Source organism: Eleutherodactylus coqui, chromosome 6 (genome assembly GCF_035609145.1).
Source record: "Eleutherodactylus coqui strain aEleCoq1 chromosome 6, aEleCoq1.hap1, whole genome shotgun sequence".
Lineage (NCBI taxonomy): Eukaryota > Metazoa > Chordata > Amphibia > Anura > Eleutherodactylidae > Eleutherodactylus > Eleutherodactylus coqui.
In genome coordinates this window covers 147,573,813-147,591,698 of record NC_089842.1, presented here as the reverse complement: position 1 = coordinate 147,591,698, position 17,886 = coordinate 147,573,813, and the positions used below count along the sequence as shown (strand labels likewise).

At 42.2% G+C, this 17,886-nt stretch overlaps 1 protein-coding gene across 1 annotated transcript in view; it reads right to left on the bottom strand.

Moving 5' to 3' along the window:
- Positions 1-1,422: 1,422 nt before the first annotated feature.
- KIF18B (kinesin family member 18B) overlaps positions 1,423-17,886 on the bottom strand; it is a 59,450-nt gene continuing 42,986 nt past the window's right edge. Inside the window, exons 11-16 of the mRNA XM_066607908.1 lie at positions 13,838-13,923; positions 12,141-12,370; positions 7,706-8,300; positions 5,674-5,772; positions 5,304-5,407; positions 1,423-4,330 (exon numbers count right to left, since the gene is read on the bottom strand). Of these exons, the coding sequence (XP_066464005.1) occupies positions 4,203-4,330; positions 5,304-5,407; positions 5,674-5,772; positions 7,706-8,300; positions 12,141-12,370; positions 13,838-13,923 (1,242 nt within the window). The 3' untranslated portion in view covers positions 1,423-4,202. The remainder of the gene's footprint in view (positions 4,331-5,303; positions 5,408-5,673; positions 5,773-7,705; positions 8,301-12,140; positions 12,371-13,837; positions 13,924-17,886) is intronic.

The following is a 17,886-nucleotide window of genomic DNA, read 5'->3' as shown; positions in this document are numbered from 1 at the left end:
GGAAAGTGTGGGAGAGGAAGTCACAGCTATTTTTTTTTTGCTAAGTCGAATCACCCAATCTGATTTTCGGCTTAAATCACCAAATATTGGCTTTTTGCCTTGAGCAGGAAGGACAGGTGGGTTAGCTTAGCACTGCTTCCTTATAGTACTGCAGTTATAGGTTTGAACCTGGGACCCCACCACTGCAAGGCAGCAATACTAACCACTGGGCCAACATCACCATCTCCACTATTGTTCAAGGAGGCCAAATTAGAGAACCCGATTTTTACTTCTATAGAAGTTGGAATCGGGAGTCCCGATTCACAATTATTATTATTTTTTTTTTTTTAATCGGGTCGGTCACTCCCAACAGGCCAGTACAGTACTGGAAGAATAACTGGGTTAGGACGCAGTCCCCTCCCCACCTGTAAGTGGATTGCAGGTAGTAGAAAAACAGGAATGTCTACTTGGAAAACTGAATTGATAGAGCGCAAACTGGGTACAGATAGCAGCGGCAATGAAGACCTGGGCTACTTTTGAAAATTTTATAAAAACTCAAGTACGCCTTTACGTTGTCCCCTAGCCACAAAACAGGCACAATTATGTTTGATGAGTTGTTTGTTGGAGTTAGCCCTCTGTACAGGAGGGGGGATAAATATCTGATTGGTGGTCACAACCCCACTTATCCCAAGAACAGGGATAACCGATGCTTCATGAAAAAAAAACAAAAAAAAAACGTTTCGGCGCGGGACAACCCCTTTAAACTTGTGTGAGTAGTGCGACTGCTGCATTAATTGTGGGACACTCCATATCCCCGTTCTCGGAATTGGTGGGGATCATAGTCGTCAGGCCACCAGCTACTTAATTTCATGGGACAACCCCTTTAAGGAATTAATCAGCAAAGAATTTTGGACAGAATATACAATATAAAAAAAAAAAAAAATGTACAAAATTATGTTCAAGGATGGATAGTTACTTAAGGATATGGAAAAAAAAGAGAAAGCCCATTATTTAAAAATTATCCTAATAAATAGGTTGACGACTTCTTTAAAAACTTTGTATCAGGTGAACTAGTATTCTCATTTAAAATGGGTTTAAAATGCAAGAATAGATATATAGAGAGTTTATCCTTATTCACTGGGTAGTGCCAACAGTTATCAACAGTAAAAATGCCCGCTATGGAATAAGGTTATTTCTAGAGATGAGCGAGCATACTCGCTAAAGGCAATTACTCGATCGAGCATTGTCCTTACCGAGTACCTGCCCGCTCGAAAGAAAAGGTTCGGCTGCTGGCGGCGGGGAGGAACGGAGGGGAGATCTCTCTACCTCTCTCCCCCCTGCGCACTGCCGCAACTCACCTCTCACCCGCGCCGGCAGCCGAATCTTTTCTTCCGAGCGGGCAGGTACTTGCTAAGGACAATGCTCGATCGAGTAATTGTCCTTAGCGAGTATGCTCGCTCATCTCTAGTTGTCTCCCCACCTTAATAAAATTCATTCGGAATAAAAGTATAAAATTGTAAATAAATAATCGAAATGTAAATCGTTCTATTAAAATACACCAGGTTCATGTTTGAAATCATATGCAAAAATGTAAAAGCCTGCATTTATGAAGAGCTGCTACAGGTAACACCTTTCCTTTTTTGGGCACTAGTTTTCTCTAAGTTACTACTAGGCCGAGCACTTCTAGCACATTGAAGCCCCCAACCACGTTCTGATGTAAAGGATTTTGACACCTTAGTATTAGAGATGAGCGAGCACCCAAATGCTAGAGTCTGCGTTATTCGAGTTGAGCTTTTCGTAAAATTCGAGAGCTTCACTTGAGTAATGAACCCCATTGACTACAATGGGAGACTTGAGCACTTTTGTATGTGGGACGCCGGGTGCCGAGCTTTTTTTCCCTCCCACCCTGCCAGACAAAAAATTTTCCATTGACGCGCGGGGAGGAGCCAAACACTGGGTGGGGTCGAACACGGCTTGATGCTCATTCAAGTAACGAGCACCATCGAGTACGCTAATACTCGAAGGAGCATCAAGCTTGCCAGAGTATGTTCGCTCAACTCTACTTAGTATAACAGGATTGAGTAATGCTTTCCAATAAGGCTTTCTCAGAACTTGGTCCAGGCTTCTCAGAACACTGTGGTAGGCAGGACAGTCACCTTTGCAGCAGTAAAAGACTTATTTTAGCCTGCTTGTCAAGGCAGGCAACCAAATCTGTGCCAGACTGTAGTACTGGGCAAGGACCACACAATAGCTTGCCTCCAACAACTGTCTTTCAGATGGTGTTTTAGGGAGAAATGACCATTTATCTTTAGATTACATATCATAATCATGAACATTTTCTATAAATTAAACCAGAATCATGTGATCAGAGCAGAATGTGTGGTTCAAACATTAGGCTAACACATAGGCGAGTGAGCTATGGGGGCGGGATTAGCCGGACTAAGGTTCACATCCTGTTTTAGGAAGACGACCCCTAGAATCACATTGGTGATTGTCAGGCTATTTTTTGGTCTAGTATTTATAAGCTCTGGTTTACCACATTGGGTGGCTACATGCAGATTTATCCCATTTAGTGGTGCTAAATCCACCTGCACATTTTGTGGCTTTTTAAAAAATCCAAATCTATGGCAGAGATCAGAGGATGAGCCTCAGATCTTTGACTTCTGCCATAGATTATGTAGCAAATTCATGTCCGATTTTGCCTAGTAAATGCTGTGGAATTTCCACATGAAGAATTAGCAGGAATCAAAGCAGCAGCAAAGTGGATGAGATTTATCATCCGCTTGCTGTGGTAAAGGTCTGACACAAAACTAACCTGCAGGGGAGATTTTAAATCTGCAATACATCAATTTACTGTGCAGATTTTCAGCAGAGATTTCATCCCTTGTGAGTGAAATCAACATTTCAGTCCAAAATCTGTGACAAAACACGCACTACTTTGGGGATTTACTGTGGTTTTGTGCCACTGTGTGGCATATCCCTGATGTGATTAAACCACTATACGCCACAACATTTAAAGAGACTCTCCAGGCCCGGACAAACATGACTGCGCCAGCTTCTCTGTATATGGGCCCAGGCTGCTATGAAAATTTCTTCCAGCATTTTTTAGTTAGTATCTACACACAGACTAATTATTCTGATACCTTTGTATTTCTCAGTGACCCCCCCTTACAGTAATAGTTTCCTTATTGCATCCACAAACTAATACCCTCTTTATTTCCACATAGTAAAATTCCACAATCTAATATGTCCCCATAATACTTAGAAGCTATAGTGAACCTCCATTAATAATGTTCCCTTAATGCCCTCCACAAAGCAACAATGTCCTCCCAGTGCCCCACAGTTATAGTGCCCTTTTTTGCACGCCTCACAAAGTAATAGTGCTGCCTTAGTGCTTCTCACAAAGTAATATAGTCCTCATGGAGGATGTGAGCCAAGTGAAAAAGTAAAAACACAGCAGTCACATTTACTAGTGTGGCAAGGGGGGCCTAAAGGCCCCCCTGGCTTCAAGGCCCATACGTAACGGCACTCCCTATAGCTAGATCACTGAAGGCAAGTATGACTTTTTGATCACCAAGCTGGTATATGGTAATCTTCAAACAAAACCTGCTATACTTGGTGGCGGTTGTACTGGCTTTGTGCTGAACTGTAACCTGGCAATACGGCTCTGACCAACTATCCCACTAATGTTGCATACTATTGCACTGTGTGTAAGACACTACAGCTGCTTTGATTAACTAGTGCTGTCCATGTGAGCAATGCTGGCCAATCACATCAGCATGTAGCATCTTAGACTACTGATACATACTAATGTAGTGTGTATCAGGTAGTTAAAGGAGCCGTGTGGCCATCTCTGTTTGTCCAGACCCGGAGGGTCGCTTTAATATCACTTTCTAAATCCAGTTTACACCAAATAAAAATGTTAAAACTCTTCCACAAGTGGTCTGCAATGAACCCATTCCCACTTACAATAGGATTCAGGTTTGGCTGGAAGGTTTACCCATTCAGGAATGTATTGATAGCTCAGCCAACATATGGTGATGAACACCTTCTCTAAGCAATATATGTTGGCGGAATATTTAACAAGAGACACTCCTCTAACCTATGTAAAGTTTCCAAGTGCTTGAAAGTCTGTTCTGCAGAATAAAAGTTCTTACTAGAAGGCAGAGATTAATGGATCATATGAGGTAAGCAATCTTGTGAGCATATGAACAACAAAGTCTTCATGTTCTGGTTGCTGAGAGCTGCATTAATCGAGTCGTTGGCATGCCTCCTAATGACCGTCCAAACGCCACAGTCCCTTTTCCTGTCTTCTTAGGATTTTGTCCCCTTGGGCTGACGGATCTTCTTTCTGTGGGAAGAACTTGGAATTAGAATAGTTGCATATGTAACTAAATAGCGCAGAAGTGAGATCAAATGAGGCAAGGGCCTGAGTGGCAAATTTAGGGTACATTTAGATATACTAATAGTAGTGAGGGAGGTAAAAAAACAAAACACCTTATAATAAATAATATTTTTCTTAAAAATCTACAATAGGTTCAAAATTGTGTGTTTAAAAAGATACATGAGGAAATTATTTCAAGAGTGGCTCACGTGGCCAAATTCGCGGTGTGCCGCCCACGGGAGACACAGGCAGAGCACGCAGCAAGTATGCAATGGTACTAAATAATGTAGTTACCATATAATTGTTAGATAGCAGCTTTACACAGTGATAGTGATTACAGTGCAGGTACCTCCAGTGATAACAGGCGATGTCTCACATTGGTGTTGTACACTTTTTTTGCAGTATGCGAGTCCAGACTTCTATTAAAATATCTTCCAGACATTCTTTTAGTTAGTCTCTGCACACAAACTCATTATTCTGCTACCTGTGGCCTTCTCAGTACCAATGTCCTTATTGCACCCACAAAATAATGCCTCGTTATACTTCTACGTAGTAAAAATTCCCCATTTCGTCCCCTGCAAAGTAATAGGCCCCCTTAGTGCCTAAACGTTATAGTGCCAACCCCCCCCCCCCCCCCCCGACACACACAATGTTCCCTTTCTGCCTTCGTGATAGTGCCCTTTGTGCCCCTCACAAAGTAATAGTGCTGCCCTATTGCCTCTCACTAAGTAATAAAGCCCCCATGAAGGATGTGAGGCAAGTGAAAAAGTAAAAACACAGCAGTCACATTTACTAGTGTGGCAAGGGGGGCCTAAGGCCCCCCTTATGGCTTTGAGGCCCATTTGCAACTGTGCTCCCCCTATAGCTATATCACTGAAGGCAAGCATGACCTTTTGATCACCAAGCTGATATACGATAGTCTTCAAATCAGAAAACAAACCTGCTATAGTTGGCGGCTGTTGTACTGGCCTTCTTGTGCTGAACTGTAACCTGCCAATACGGCTTTGACTGACTGTTCCACTGCCCACACGTGAGGAAGATGTACTGGTGGAGAAAAGACATTGAGGTCAGTGTAAAGTTGAAGACAAGGATGACACAAGTTACTGACACATCCGATAGCATTTGAGGTTTCTGAATTCCCAGTCGAGATAAAAATCACTGTCTATTTACAGGTTGTATTTCTCTACTACAAGAATACTGTACTACTATCCATGGTCATGTATATACGAGAGCCATCATTAATCACCGTTTCAGGCCACCCAAGAATATTGCCAGTGAGCAGATGTAAATGGTTAGCAGACAGTACTCACCTCATCGACCGCCTTCTCCTCTTTTTACTTGAAGCACATGAAGTAGACTTGGGACCCTTTACTGAAAGTCCATTTGTGGTGAACACAGGAATATCGGAGCTGCGGGTGAAAGAGACCCACATTTTTAAACTTTTTTTTTTTTTACAGCGTAAAGTATCAGTTAACCCCTACGTACTGGAGACCTCCAAAATGTGCAGCCCTTGTGAGCACGCAAGAATGTCCAGAGGGCCACAGATCTACAGCACACAACACATAAGGTGGAAGTCAAGTCACAATCTGGTAAACGTCTGATAATCAGGTATCCTCTGGACTGAACAGTTTTTTTTTTGAAAATCCATTGAAATCCATGGGGGGAAAAAAAACGGGAAACATTTAATTCCATTTTAACGCCTTCAAGACCAAACATGTTTATCTGGTACAGGTCACTTTAAGAGAGAACTCTGTAAAAGTTTTACACATCCAAGTAATCCTGACATTGTTTGTTGCCACATATTGTACTTTAGTTAGATGGTAAAAGTAGACTGATACAATTTGCGTATATTTACTAAAAAACACTAGAATTGAGGAAAATTCTTAACAATTGTCTTTTTTTTTTGTTTTCTCAACTGCGCCATGTCAAGAATGTACATATATGTTGTACTAATTTAGCAGATTAGCATTTTGCTGCTTTATCCCGGGAATTGCCGTGCAGAAAGTCCACCCAGTGGGAACCCAGCCTTACAGGCTTCCCCAGTCTGTTTATGGGACGTCACAGGTGCTGCAGCCAATGACAGAGCTCAGTGATTGAGCGCCCGAGACATTACGTACACCAGGTGGGCCTGCAGCCTGTATACAAACAATGGGAGCAGGAACGAGCGGCAGCGTGGGACACGGGGAGCAGATGCCCTTTTGGTATTGTATGGCAGAGGGAGCTGTATTTTTATGTAAAACAAATATCTTGGAAAGCTCCTTTATTTTATAATTTTTTTAATTTATATACATGGCATTGATAATTACATTAGTTGATGTAATAAATTAAAGCAAGATGCGGAAAATCTGCACCAAAGGGGAGTCAAATTCTGCACCAGTGGTGTATGCCGATGTGGATCCGCAGCAGACATCACATTTGAAATGGTGAAATCAGCAGCAAAATTGCATCAAAAATGGTAAACTTAACATTTATATCGGTGCTGCATAGAGCCCAGGCAGCAGCGACGTAAATTTACAGGGGGTAGTCACAAAGTGGTTAATTCTATCAATTTGCTCCAAAAACAGAACAGAGAAGCGAAAGCCTTGACAGAACCCTAATGCAGGTATGAACATGCCCTAATCTAAAGGCACCTTTACACATCCACAGAAGAAAATCACCAAAATAGCTTAGATATTGAAATATTAAAAGGGCCGCTCTTTTATTATCTAGCTACCCCCCAGTACATATGGGCTAGTGTAATTTACTTAGTTATTTCTGTCTGAATCCCCCAGCCTTTTTCCCCTCAGATGGTCATGTGATCCCAGTTCTGATTAGCTCAGATTTACTTGGGGTTATGTATTCACTTTCTAGTCAATGTTTCACTCTGTGTGAGATTTAAAAAAAGTATACAACTGCAACTGCCTGCAGGGGACTGTCATTCTTGTCAGTTACTCATGATGATCACACAGTTATAATAACGGAGATCACAGCTCATCCTCGTGACAGTATACTTATGACTGTAGCTTATTTAGGGCATTATAGTAGGTAACGATAATTAAACTGCAGGCAAAATGGTATAGCCTTAACTAAGGCTGGGCTGATGCATCATGGGATTGATTGAAAGTATAAGAAAAAAAAAATCACTCAGGATGGTGCCTGACAAGCATCAGACAAGTAGGGAAGTGGCTAGAATACACAGAGGAGATTTCCAGAGTGTGACAGGCAATCAGGTGAGGGGGGCAGGCATGAAAAAAAAAAATGTGTTTCCGCTTGAGCGGGCTTTTAATAGTCACAACAACATTAAATGAGATATCCAACCTCTGACCATTACCCAAATATTTTATTTGGTCACCAGTTACCAACCTTTTCACAAAATTGCAGTCAATCACCGGCACACCAACATTTTCAAAGCCAAGAAAATCAGAGGGTCCAAAAACCACGGTTTTGTCCACTTCAGACATGATCCAACCTTCTTCAGATATGTCAAATGTGGTGTTCATGTCTCTGACATTAAGGGATCGTGCACTGGCACTGTTCTGGAGGGCAGACGTTCTCAGAGGTACCCGGGCTTTGGTGACGGTCTGAGAGAGTATGCTTGGCATGGTTTGTGTAATGTGCTTTGGTATAGAGAGAGACTGTTTAGGCTGACTGGCACCAGGGAGGTCAGTGGCTTTCTGAGGAAACCTATTTGCACTTGATCGTAGGTTTGGTCGGCTGGGGATGGAGGATTTTCTTGGTCTTTTGACCTGAACTTCTGGGGTGCTGGGAAGGACTTGGCTGGATTTAGAAGGGGTATCCGCCAGTTGGCTGGATTTAGAAGGGGTATCCGCTAGTCGTCTTCTTTTCAAAGGCACCATTGGGCTATGGAGGGATGGGCTGGTATCTGGAAGAAGCACCCAGCGGTTGCGCTTCACTGGCTGCCTTTTCTTGGGAGGAGATGCCTGGACAAGTGGCTCATCTGAAATATATAAAACACAACATGAAACAAAAAAAAAAAGAAAAAAAAGGAAATATCCAGAATTAAAAAATGGCTACTTTCTTCCAAAAATAGTGCAATACTTTACTTATCCATGGATTGTGTTTGGTAAATTAACTCGGCGCCGCTGAAGTTGATAGAGTTGAACTACAATATCACATAACTGGTGGACAGGTGTGGCACTGTTCTTGGAAGGAAGCAGCAAATGCTTTTCAAATATTAGATAACCCCTTTAACCCCTTAAATGGGCTCTGTCAAAAAAAATAAAATCAATACCTACTTATTCCTTCCTAGGTAAACTCCTTATTGCATCTTTTCCCGGCTGATCTTCTCCAGTCTCCCCCCAGGTCACTTCACCTCCAGCCGGCTGGATCTTCTTAATGTTATGATGTGTCCATTCCTCGCATTCCTTTTCCTGCCGGGCAGTGTACTCAGTCACTAGTTACATAGCGTACACTGCCTAGGAAGAATGCTGATCTACTGCAGCGAGACAGCGCGCATGCATAATCTCTGCAATAGCTCGGTACTCCCTGCTAGGCTGTGAACGTTACGTCACTAGTGACTGCGTACATTGCCCGTCAGGAAGAAGAATGCGAGGAATGGACACTTCGCCACCGGAGGAAGAGGATCTGGCCAGCTTGAGGTGACCTGGGGGACTGCAGGAGTCAGGAGAAGATGCGGTAAGAAGACTGCCTGGAAGTATAGAATTTTTTTTTTTGTAATGACAAAACCCCTTTACACCCGCCCCATATTTGTTTTTTCTCCTCACTTTCAAAAAAATAAATCATAAATTTTTTATTTTTACGTTTATATAAGGACTTGTTTTTTGTGGCACATGTTGTATTTTACAATGGTACAAATTTATTGTACCACAATTTGCCGGAGAACTGAAGAAAACCAAAAACACAATACCGGCATCTTGGGGCCCGCCCGGGTCTTTTTTTCAATGGTATACACGTTGCAGCAAAAATATGATAACTTTATTCTGTGGGATAGTAAGATTATGATGCTATCAGATTTTTAGAGTTTTACTACTTTTAATTTTTTTTCCCCAAAAGATATTTTCTGCTGCCATCTCCCAACAGCCATAATCTTTTATTTTTCAGTCGATATACTTGTGTAGGCTTGTTTTATGCGGGACGTCCTGTAATTTCTACTGGTAGCATTTTGGAGTTCGTGTGAATTTTTTGATTGCCTCTTAATAAAATTTCTTCTTAGAACTGTTGTGACTAGCAATGCACTATTCTGTCATTAGTCTTATTATTTTTCCTGACGACATTCACTGTGTGGATGAATAATACGTTACTTTGAGTTTTATGGAGGCAGCAATACCAAACATGCTTTTTTTTTTATTGTTTTTATCTTTAAAAAAAAAAACAAAAAAAACAAAAAAACCAAACAAACAAACAAAAATATATATAATTTTTTTTCTCCTTTGTTTTCCAATTGCAAAAAAAAAAAAACTAAAAAGAAAAACTTTACTTTTACTCAGTTTTTGAAAAATACGGAAAAGAAGATACCTCACTCTTTAAAAAGTACAAATCAAGGTGACTTCAAGGTGCAGATTCCAATCACTTACTTGTATGAGGGTCCCCTCCAAGTAGACCCCCCAAAAGGATTGCGTAGCCTTGATGTTCGTAGAACCAGGATGTCATCCAGGATTTCAAAGAATTTCCAAATCCAAATTGGAAGGTACAGTATGTTGGAGGGGACTCCAGATCAGGTGGTGAAGTATGTAAATTTATTGGATTAAAAAAAAAAAAAAAAAAAACTTGTACAAAGCAGGAATATAGTACAAGTGTGTTGGGCAACGCGTTTCAGGGTCCTGTCAGCCATTTATTAAGCTTACCGGTAGTATAGAATAACTTTTTTCTTATGTAATCCCCGGACAAGAGTGCAGTACCTTCTTTTCTGTATTTTTCTATTGTTCATCCCGGGAACCAATCTGGTCTTTGGTGATTGGTTCTGCGGCTCTCCACTACGTGGATTTAGAAAGTTTTAGGCCTCATGTCCACGGGGAAAATCGGGCCCGCTACGGATTCTACATGTAGAATCCGTAGCGGGTCCCTCCTGCCCCACGGACATGAGCGCTGAAAATAAGAATAAATGACAATAAACTCACCTCCCATCCGCTCCGTTTCTTCTCTGCGTCGCGGCCGGATCTTCTTTCTTCGGCCGGCGGATGAATTCGTCACGCCGGCGGCACGTCGACGTGCCACGCGCATGCGCCGGGCACATCCGCCGAGCCGAAGCAAGGGAGATGCGGCCGTGAGGAAGAGAAGACCTTTCCGGCCCGCTGCGGGTGAGTAAATGCTTTTAAATTCCTATTTTAGGTCTCCCGCGGATCCGGACGGCTTCCATAGGCTTCAATGGAAGCCCGCGGGAGCCGTCCCCGCGGGAGACCCGCATGAAAATGGAGCATGGTCCAGATTTTTTCATGCTCCATTTTTTTTTAAATCACTTTTATTGACGATCCGCGGGTATTTATCTACCCGCAGGTGGTCAATGCATCCCTATGGGGTGCGGATCCGCGCGCGGGAGAAGAGTTAAAATCCGCTGCGGATTTTAATTCTTATTTTCCCCGTGGACATGAAGCCTTACAAAGGATTGTTTTCACAAGCATTAGAGAATGCCATTTGGATGTAGCGGTTGCCCAGGGGTGATTTATACCATTTGGGGTACACATCTTCAGCGGTTGTTTTTTTTTCGTTTCTCCTACTGTAAAACTGTGCTCAACATTGAACTTCGATAGACTGGTCTTCCGAGCACTGTTCTTACAAAAGATATTTACTTATTTTTACACTTTTTCTTTCTTTTTTTTTTTTTAAAAGTCCCCATAGGGGACCTGAACTTTAATGTAAAATTAGTGGAAATTATTAGTAAATACATAAAAAGCCTGGAGAGCAGCGTCTCAATCCAGTTCCTCAGCTGCAGCTTCTGGCATTTTAGTCTGCTGTAATAAATACAGATGAAGAATTATTTCAAAATACCTTATTGCAAATGTCTGAGTTCATCCCGACCTAAACCTATACGGGCCATAGAGCTTGGTTATGTTCCAGGGGAGGCACAGTGATGGGTTTACAGCTCTCCAGCCATCACTGCAAATGGAGCGCTAAACCTAAAGTCAAACTTTAAATGGGATGAAATGACTGTGAAGAGTGAAGCTGTGGAGTTAACAGTCCTACACCATTCAGCACACACTACTGGAAATCTATGGATACCCTGGGAATAGTTGCAGTTACTTCCCTACATATATCAATCATCTAGAAACTCATTGTATGGATAACCATACATATATATCCATCCATCTCCCTGGTATCCCAACTCCACTTTTCCTCCACACAGAAGCGTAACCTGAAGATTTGGGGCCCCAATGCAAAACCTGTAACAGGGCCCCCCAACTATAATGCTTTATTCATAGTACTGGGCTCCATATATGGAGAAGAGAGGCCCTTATGGGCCCCCTAAGGCCTCATGTCCACGGGAAAAACAAGAATTAAAATCCGCAGCGTTTTTCCCGCACGCGGATCCGCGCCCCATAGGAATGCATTGACCACCCGCGGGTACATAAATACCCGCGGATGGTAATTAAAAAATTTCTGGACCATGAAAAAAAATGGACATGCTCCATTTTAGTGCGGATCACGCTCAATTGATCTCCCGCATGAAAAATAAAAGACAATTACAGTGCATCCGCAGCCCAAATCAGTGTTACAAATCCGCAGCGGATCTGATTTTCCCCGTGGACATGAGGCCTAAGGCTCCTGGGCCCGGGTGCAACCGCATCTCCTATAGTCATGCCCCTGCCTTTACCCAACTCACCCTTCACTGTTGGCAGCTGACAGTCATCTTCTCGGAGGCCCTTACTGCTTTCTTCATCTAAATTGACTTTTTGCTCCTCATCAGTCTGCAGTGTGCCAGCGACTTCCGGATCGCCATGGGTCAACACCTTGAGTGCTTGTAGCTCAGCATCCATTTCTGGGGTCTGCAGGTTGGCTTGTTTCAGCATGGCATACTGCTTGTGCACAACATTCAAGAGGGCAGCGACAAACCTGGAAACACATATGAACTCTGTAAGGCTGCGTTTACATGTTGCATTTCTCAACCAGATTTCCAAAAATACACTGCAGTCAATTAACACAATTGAAAAAAAATGCATGTGGTTTCTATGGTTTTCAGCTGTGTTCTGTTCAATTTTGAAAATAAATAAATTAAAAAAAAAAAGCAAATTAACGCAACTGTATTAACCTCACGCAGCTTTACGATGTGTTTTTTTTCTAATGTGATGCAAGCATCTTAACTGCAATGTGCTAATGTGCAGCCTAAGGCCTTATTCACAAGAACATAAATACGTCCCTATTTAACGGAGTCAAGGGGAAAAAAAACAACAAAAAACTGCGCAACCGTTTCCGGTTGTAGATTTTATACACCACGTTACAAAAGATATACTGGAAGTTCCAGACTTCTATGGAAGCAGAAAAAAAGGGAGTGGGAGGGAAAATACAACAACTGGCTCTATTCCAAGGACTTCTGCCAATCGAGGGACTTTCGTGCTGCAGCGTATTTTTTTACATATACACAGCAGCCGCTCGTGTAAACGGCAAAAAATACGTGACTAGAGATCGGGACTCGACCGTATCAATTCTTCATTCATGCGATTTTACGACGCATATGGCAACCGTAAAAAAAGCATACAGTCATGTGAAAGAGGCCTATAGGTTCTTCGAGACGAGTCTATTCTTGTTTGAATGAGCGAATCACATCACCGCTAGCTCGTTCGCTCTCGTGCAGCCCGTTTACACAGGCAGTCACATTGTTGACTCATTTAAACTAGAACCGTTCAGTCTTTCACATTCGCTGTTTAAGAGAGTGAGAAGAACTAAGCGAGCGCGGTTTACCAAATAAGTGAACGAGCCAACCAGGATTTTTATGCTGCATAAAATGGACCAGTGATAAGTGAACGATCATCGTTGTCCATGTTTAGACCGAACCGTTATCGTTTAACATTTGTTCGGTTTTTTTGAACGATAAATTTAGTTCACAGAGGGGAAAATGGACTAGTCTAGATACAATAGTATCTCTCAGCTGTAGGTTTCCAGACTATTGATGTAAAAATGAAGGTTTCTATTCACTGACAGCAAGCCGATCAAAGGTCGTGAAATGAAACAGCATATATTATACAGTTGCAGTACTCTACATTATACGATGATTAAGCCTTTTACAGCAGTAAATAGAGCATTAGTCTAGATAAATTCATAACTTACTTCTTACAACATAGAAAACCACCGAGTAGTGGCTCAAATTCTGAAGCATTTAATGGTTTGTTAGGGACACCCAAGTTTATACACCTCCCGGTTTACTTGTGTTTTTGCATTTTCATGAATTCCACTGTGCCTATCAAAATAGTGCTAGCGACTTCTGAATAGGATTTTACAAGAATAGCCAAACAAAGTGATCGGGCTGCAGAAAGCATTACTGCTGCATCAAAAAATCTGAAATAATTTTGCCATGCCACTTACTTTCCTGTGCCACGATTGTGGGGGGATAGCAGGATACTACGATTGGTCTCCCCTCTTCCACTTTCAAAGCTGTCAAATCCAGAATCCTGAAAGGACAAAACATGGAAGAGTCATTTATTTTCCTGTTGCTTTTATATAGCGCCAACATACTGCACAGCCCTGTACAGCGATTATCAGCATTCACACCTGTCTCTATCCCCATTTAAAGAGTAACTGCAATTTTTACAACCTTGACATGTCAAAAGTTTTGATTAGTGGGGGCGGGGGATAGGGGTGAGGGTGTGTCTTGCTTCTGAGATCTTCACTAATCGATGAAATAAGGAGACTGTTCTCCATCAACTGTTTCTTGCTGGCTACACTCAACAGCTGAAGATGGAGGCATTGAGGTCTACAGGCATTTTCTATTTGTCCGTCTTCGGCTGACAAGGGGAGCTGACAGGCAGCGAAGACAGCCAAGGGGGCACAGTGCTGCAACCACCCTCCCTCAGTTTCGGAGGTCAGCGGGGGTCTCAGCACTAGGTATTCTAATACTTCTAATGTGTCAAGTTTGGAAAAAGTGCAATTACTCTTTAAACACACACTAAGAAACTGGGGGTACCGGGAAGAAACCCATGCAGACACAGGCAGAGCATAAAAACTGCAGTTGTTGTCCTTGGTGAGATTCAAACTCCAGACCTCCATGCTGCAAGACAATAAGATGCTACCCACTGAATCACTGTACCGGATCATCTTAGTTCCAGCAGTATCAAAATATCTCACGTTTCACACAGTATGCATATTACAGTAGCAAAACAGAACCCAGCACGATTCTACTGAACTGAATGTAGGACAGGTCTGCATGGGAGCTGCATACACACATCTGCCAAGCTACATATCTGCTTGTGAAAATAGACAGTCTCTAATTCAAACTACAAAATGGGCAATTACCAAGGCTGGGGAGTCAGAGTCGGGGAGTCAGAGTCGGGGAGTCAGAGTCGGGGAGTCAGAGTCGGGGAGTCAGAGTCGGGGAGTCAGAGTCGGGGAGTCAGAGTCGGGGAGTCAGAGTCGGGGAGTCAGAGTCGGGGAGTCAGAGTCCCATTTCGGTGAAGTTGGTAGAAATGTACAAGCTCCACTTATAACAATACATATATTTTATAAATAATTTACTGCAGAATTTGTTACATATTTTCTTTCTTAGCAATTTAGGAAGTTCTGAAATGTCCTATACATATATGTTCTAGTCATCTAAGCCCCTACTTACTGAAAGCATTATTAACTAGAATGTAGCTTGATAATTTTATCATAATTGTGATGAAAAGCCGAATGTTACCATTTTAATACAGTAAAAGCACTAACAAATATGAGTCATATATGAAGAAGGCTGGAAAAATTGAGTCGTCAGAGGTTTGGCTTACCATTTCCACAGCCCTGGCAATTACATTGTATATAGGCAACATACACCATGAATTACCAACGGAGAGGGCTTTAAATATAATCAGCAGGTGATGCCCCCCAAAATTTCTACCATAGAGCAAAACCCCTACCAGATTCCTGCTTACTGTCAGATGCCTTAATGTTAGGTAGAGTTCACATATTTATCCACTAATATGGATGAGTGATTTGTAAAATAACTATGAGGCCTGTACATAGCAGCAAGAAGTGAGCGCACACTGAAGGGTTCAATGCATTCCTATGATAAATGTCCTCAGAGAACTGGAGTAATAGGAAACATATTGGTAATGATGCTGGTCGCTGGTACTCTGCATCAGAGAGCGGATACCCAATTAGTCCCAGCTGCATCACAGCTCCAACCATCAAAACATGGAAAGTGCCAAACAACTCTGCTGTGTGTCAGGCGGATTAAATAACACGCAAATCCGAGGTCGTCTGAACATACGCCAATTAACAATTTTATGAGTTATTAATTGCATTCTGTCTTACTTAAAAAGAAGAATTTACATAAGTTTGGGAAATAAAATTGGTGAACATTTTCTTAATAAAAATCCCAGACGCGCCTAATGCATGAGATCAATGTTTACCGCTTTACAGGCGCTATTTAAAGGGATAGTAGAGCAAGGTAATTTGGGGAATAAGGGGCGGGGTGGATTTCTCTTCCTTACGCTTCATTATGGCTCTGCAACAGCTGAGCCCACTCTGGCAGACCTGGCATTACACGGTTGGCCATTCACTTTAATGTTACAGCTGGTGTATATTTAGCAAGACGTACCAACCATTCAAAATCAATTCTCTGACAATGCTTCCTCTAAAAGGGGTGGGATATAATAGGCAAAAGTGAACAGTCAGTTCTGGAAGTTAGTGTTCAAAGCAGAAAAATGGGCAAGTGTAAGGACCTGAGCAATTTTAACAAGGGCCAAATTGTGATGGCAAGATAACTGGGTCAGAGCATCTCCGAAATGGTAGGTCTTGTGGGGAGTTTCCAGTATGCAGTGGTTAGTACCTACCTAAAGTGGTATAAGGAAGGACAAGTGTGAACCAGCAAAGGCGTTATGGGTGCCCAAGGCTCATTGATGCACATGGGAGCAAGGGCTGGTCTGTCTGGTTTAATCCCACAGAAGACCTACTGCAGCTCAAATATCACTGAAAAAGTCAATGCTGGGACTCTTCCAGAGTCTTGGAGAGTCCATGCCTCAAGAGGTCATTAGAGGTTCATTAGACTGTTGTGGATCAGAGAAGTCATCTTCTACCTAAGCAATGCTGGATGACGATATGGCTGCCATTACAGAACCTACATGGGTTGTCACCAAGGTTCCCAGCTACTGAAAGGCTAAACTACCAAATTTCACCCTATAATGCCATCCAATTTCATTTTTTTCAAGGTGTACTGTCAAGCCTCGGGCCTAGATGAAGAATAATTAAATTATTATATTTTTAGGGAAAAAAAGAAAAGGTAGCGCTACACAACAATGCAGACTTACCTACTATTAGTCATTGGAAAGGTGAGTGCTGCCTTTATCCCCCTTGTAATGGCTGCCATTGGGGTTGTACCATTATCTAATTCCACTGCAAGTTACTATAATGCAGAGGACGGTCGACAAGAATATTGACAGGCTTCACACAAGAGGATGACTCAGGAACTCATCTGTATTTTGCATAAGTACAGTATGGCTCCCTCAGCTGAGGATATTCCTGCAGTTAAAAGGAAAGAAATCCTTTCCCAGACTCAACACTTGCAAAGAATCCAGGCATCAGGAACCCAGAGAGTGACCTTGTTCAACCCAGGAAAAAAAAGCCACATATGGTACATATGAGAGGAGGCCTCAAGAACCCGAATTCCTTGAGGAGCTAAAAGCAATCCACAGATGCTAAAGACATCAGGAGAATGTAAACAAATGGCTAAGAGCGTACCTATGATCCCCGACCTGCTGAATTACTTCGACAGCACTCCAAGTTTCATGCAGAGCTATCAAGAGTTTTTTTCTCAAATAGTTTTTGCATCGAGATGCATGATGGTCAGGTAGACATCTACTTCTATTGAGGACTACTAAATATTTTGTCCCTCAACAAAAAGTTTGAGGCCCCCTGTGAATGGATTTAATTTAGATTTCCTTTCTTTTAGGTGGTCACACTGGTAACACCTGTTAACATACAGAAGTCCTGTGAGCTGGTATTAAGAATAGATATGTCCTGTATAAGCAAGAACGTACTTGTTAGACTCCCGTTTGGTTATTTTTGAATTGAGTGTTTCTTGAAGTCCATAGTTCATCACTTAAACCCTTAAAAGGGGTATTCCCATCTCAGAAATACTTTTTCATTGTCTTCAAAATGTCAAAAACAATGCATTCACCTACAAGTTTTCCCATTTCATAAATGCCCTGTTCTCTACACATCCCTTTTTGTCCAGCCTGCTTGTTACAACTCCTTTCCAGAAGCGGCTAGCGCTCGGAAACTTGCTACTTCACCTTTAATCTAATTTCAGGTGGCCATGTTCTCAGGAGCGCATGCTTCTATAGTTAGTTCAACAGGCTGGTAACTATGAAAGCGGCCGAGCGCTTCAGCATAGTGCTCTTCCCATTGATGCCAATACTCGTAGCTTGGGGAATTGTGGAACC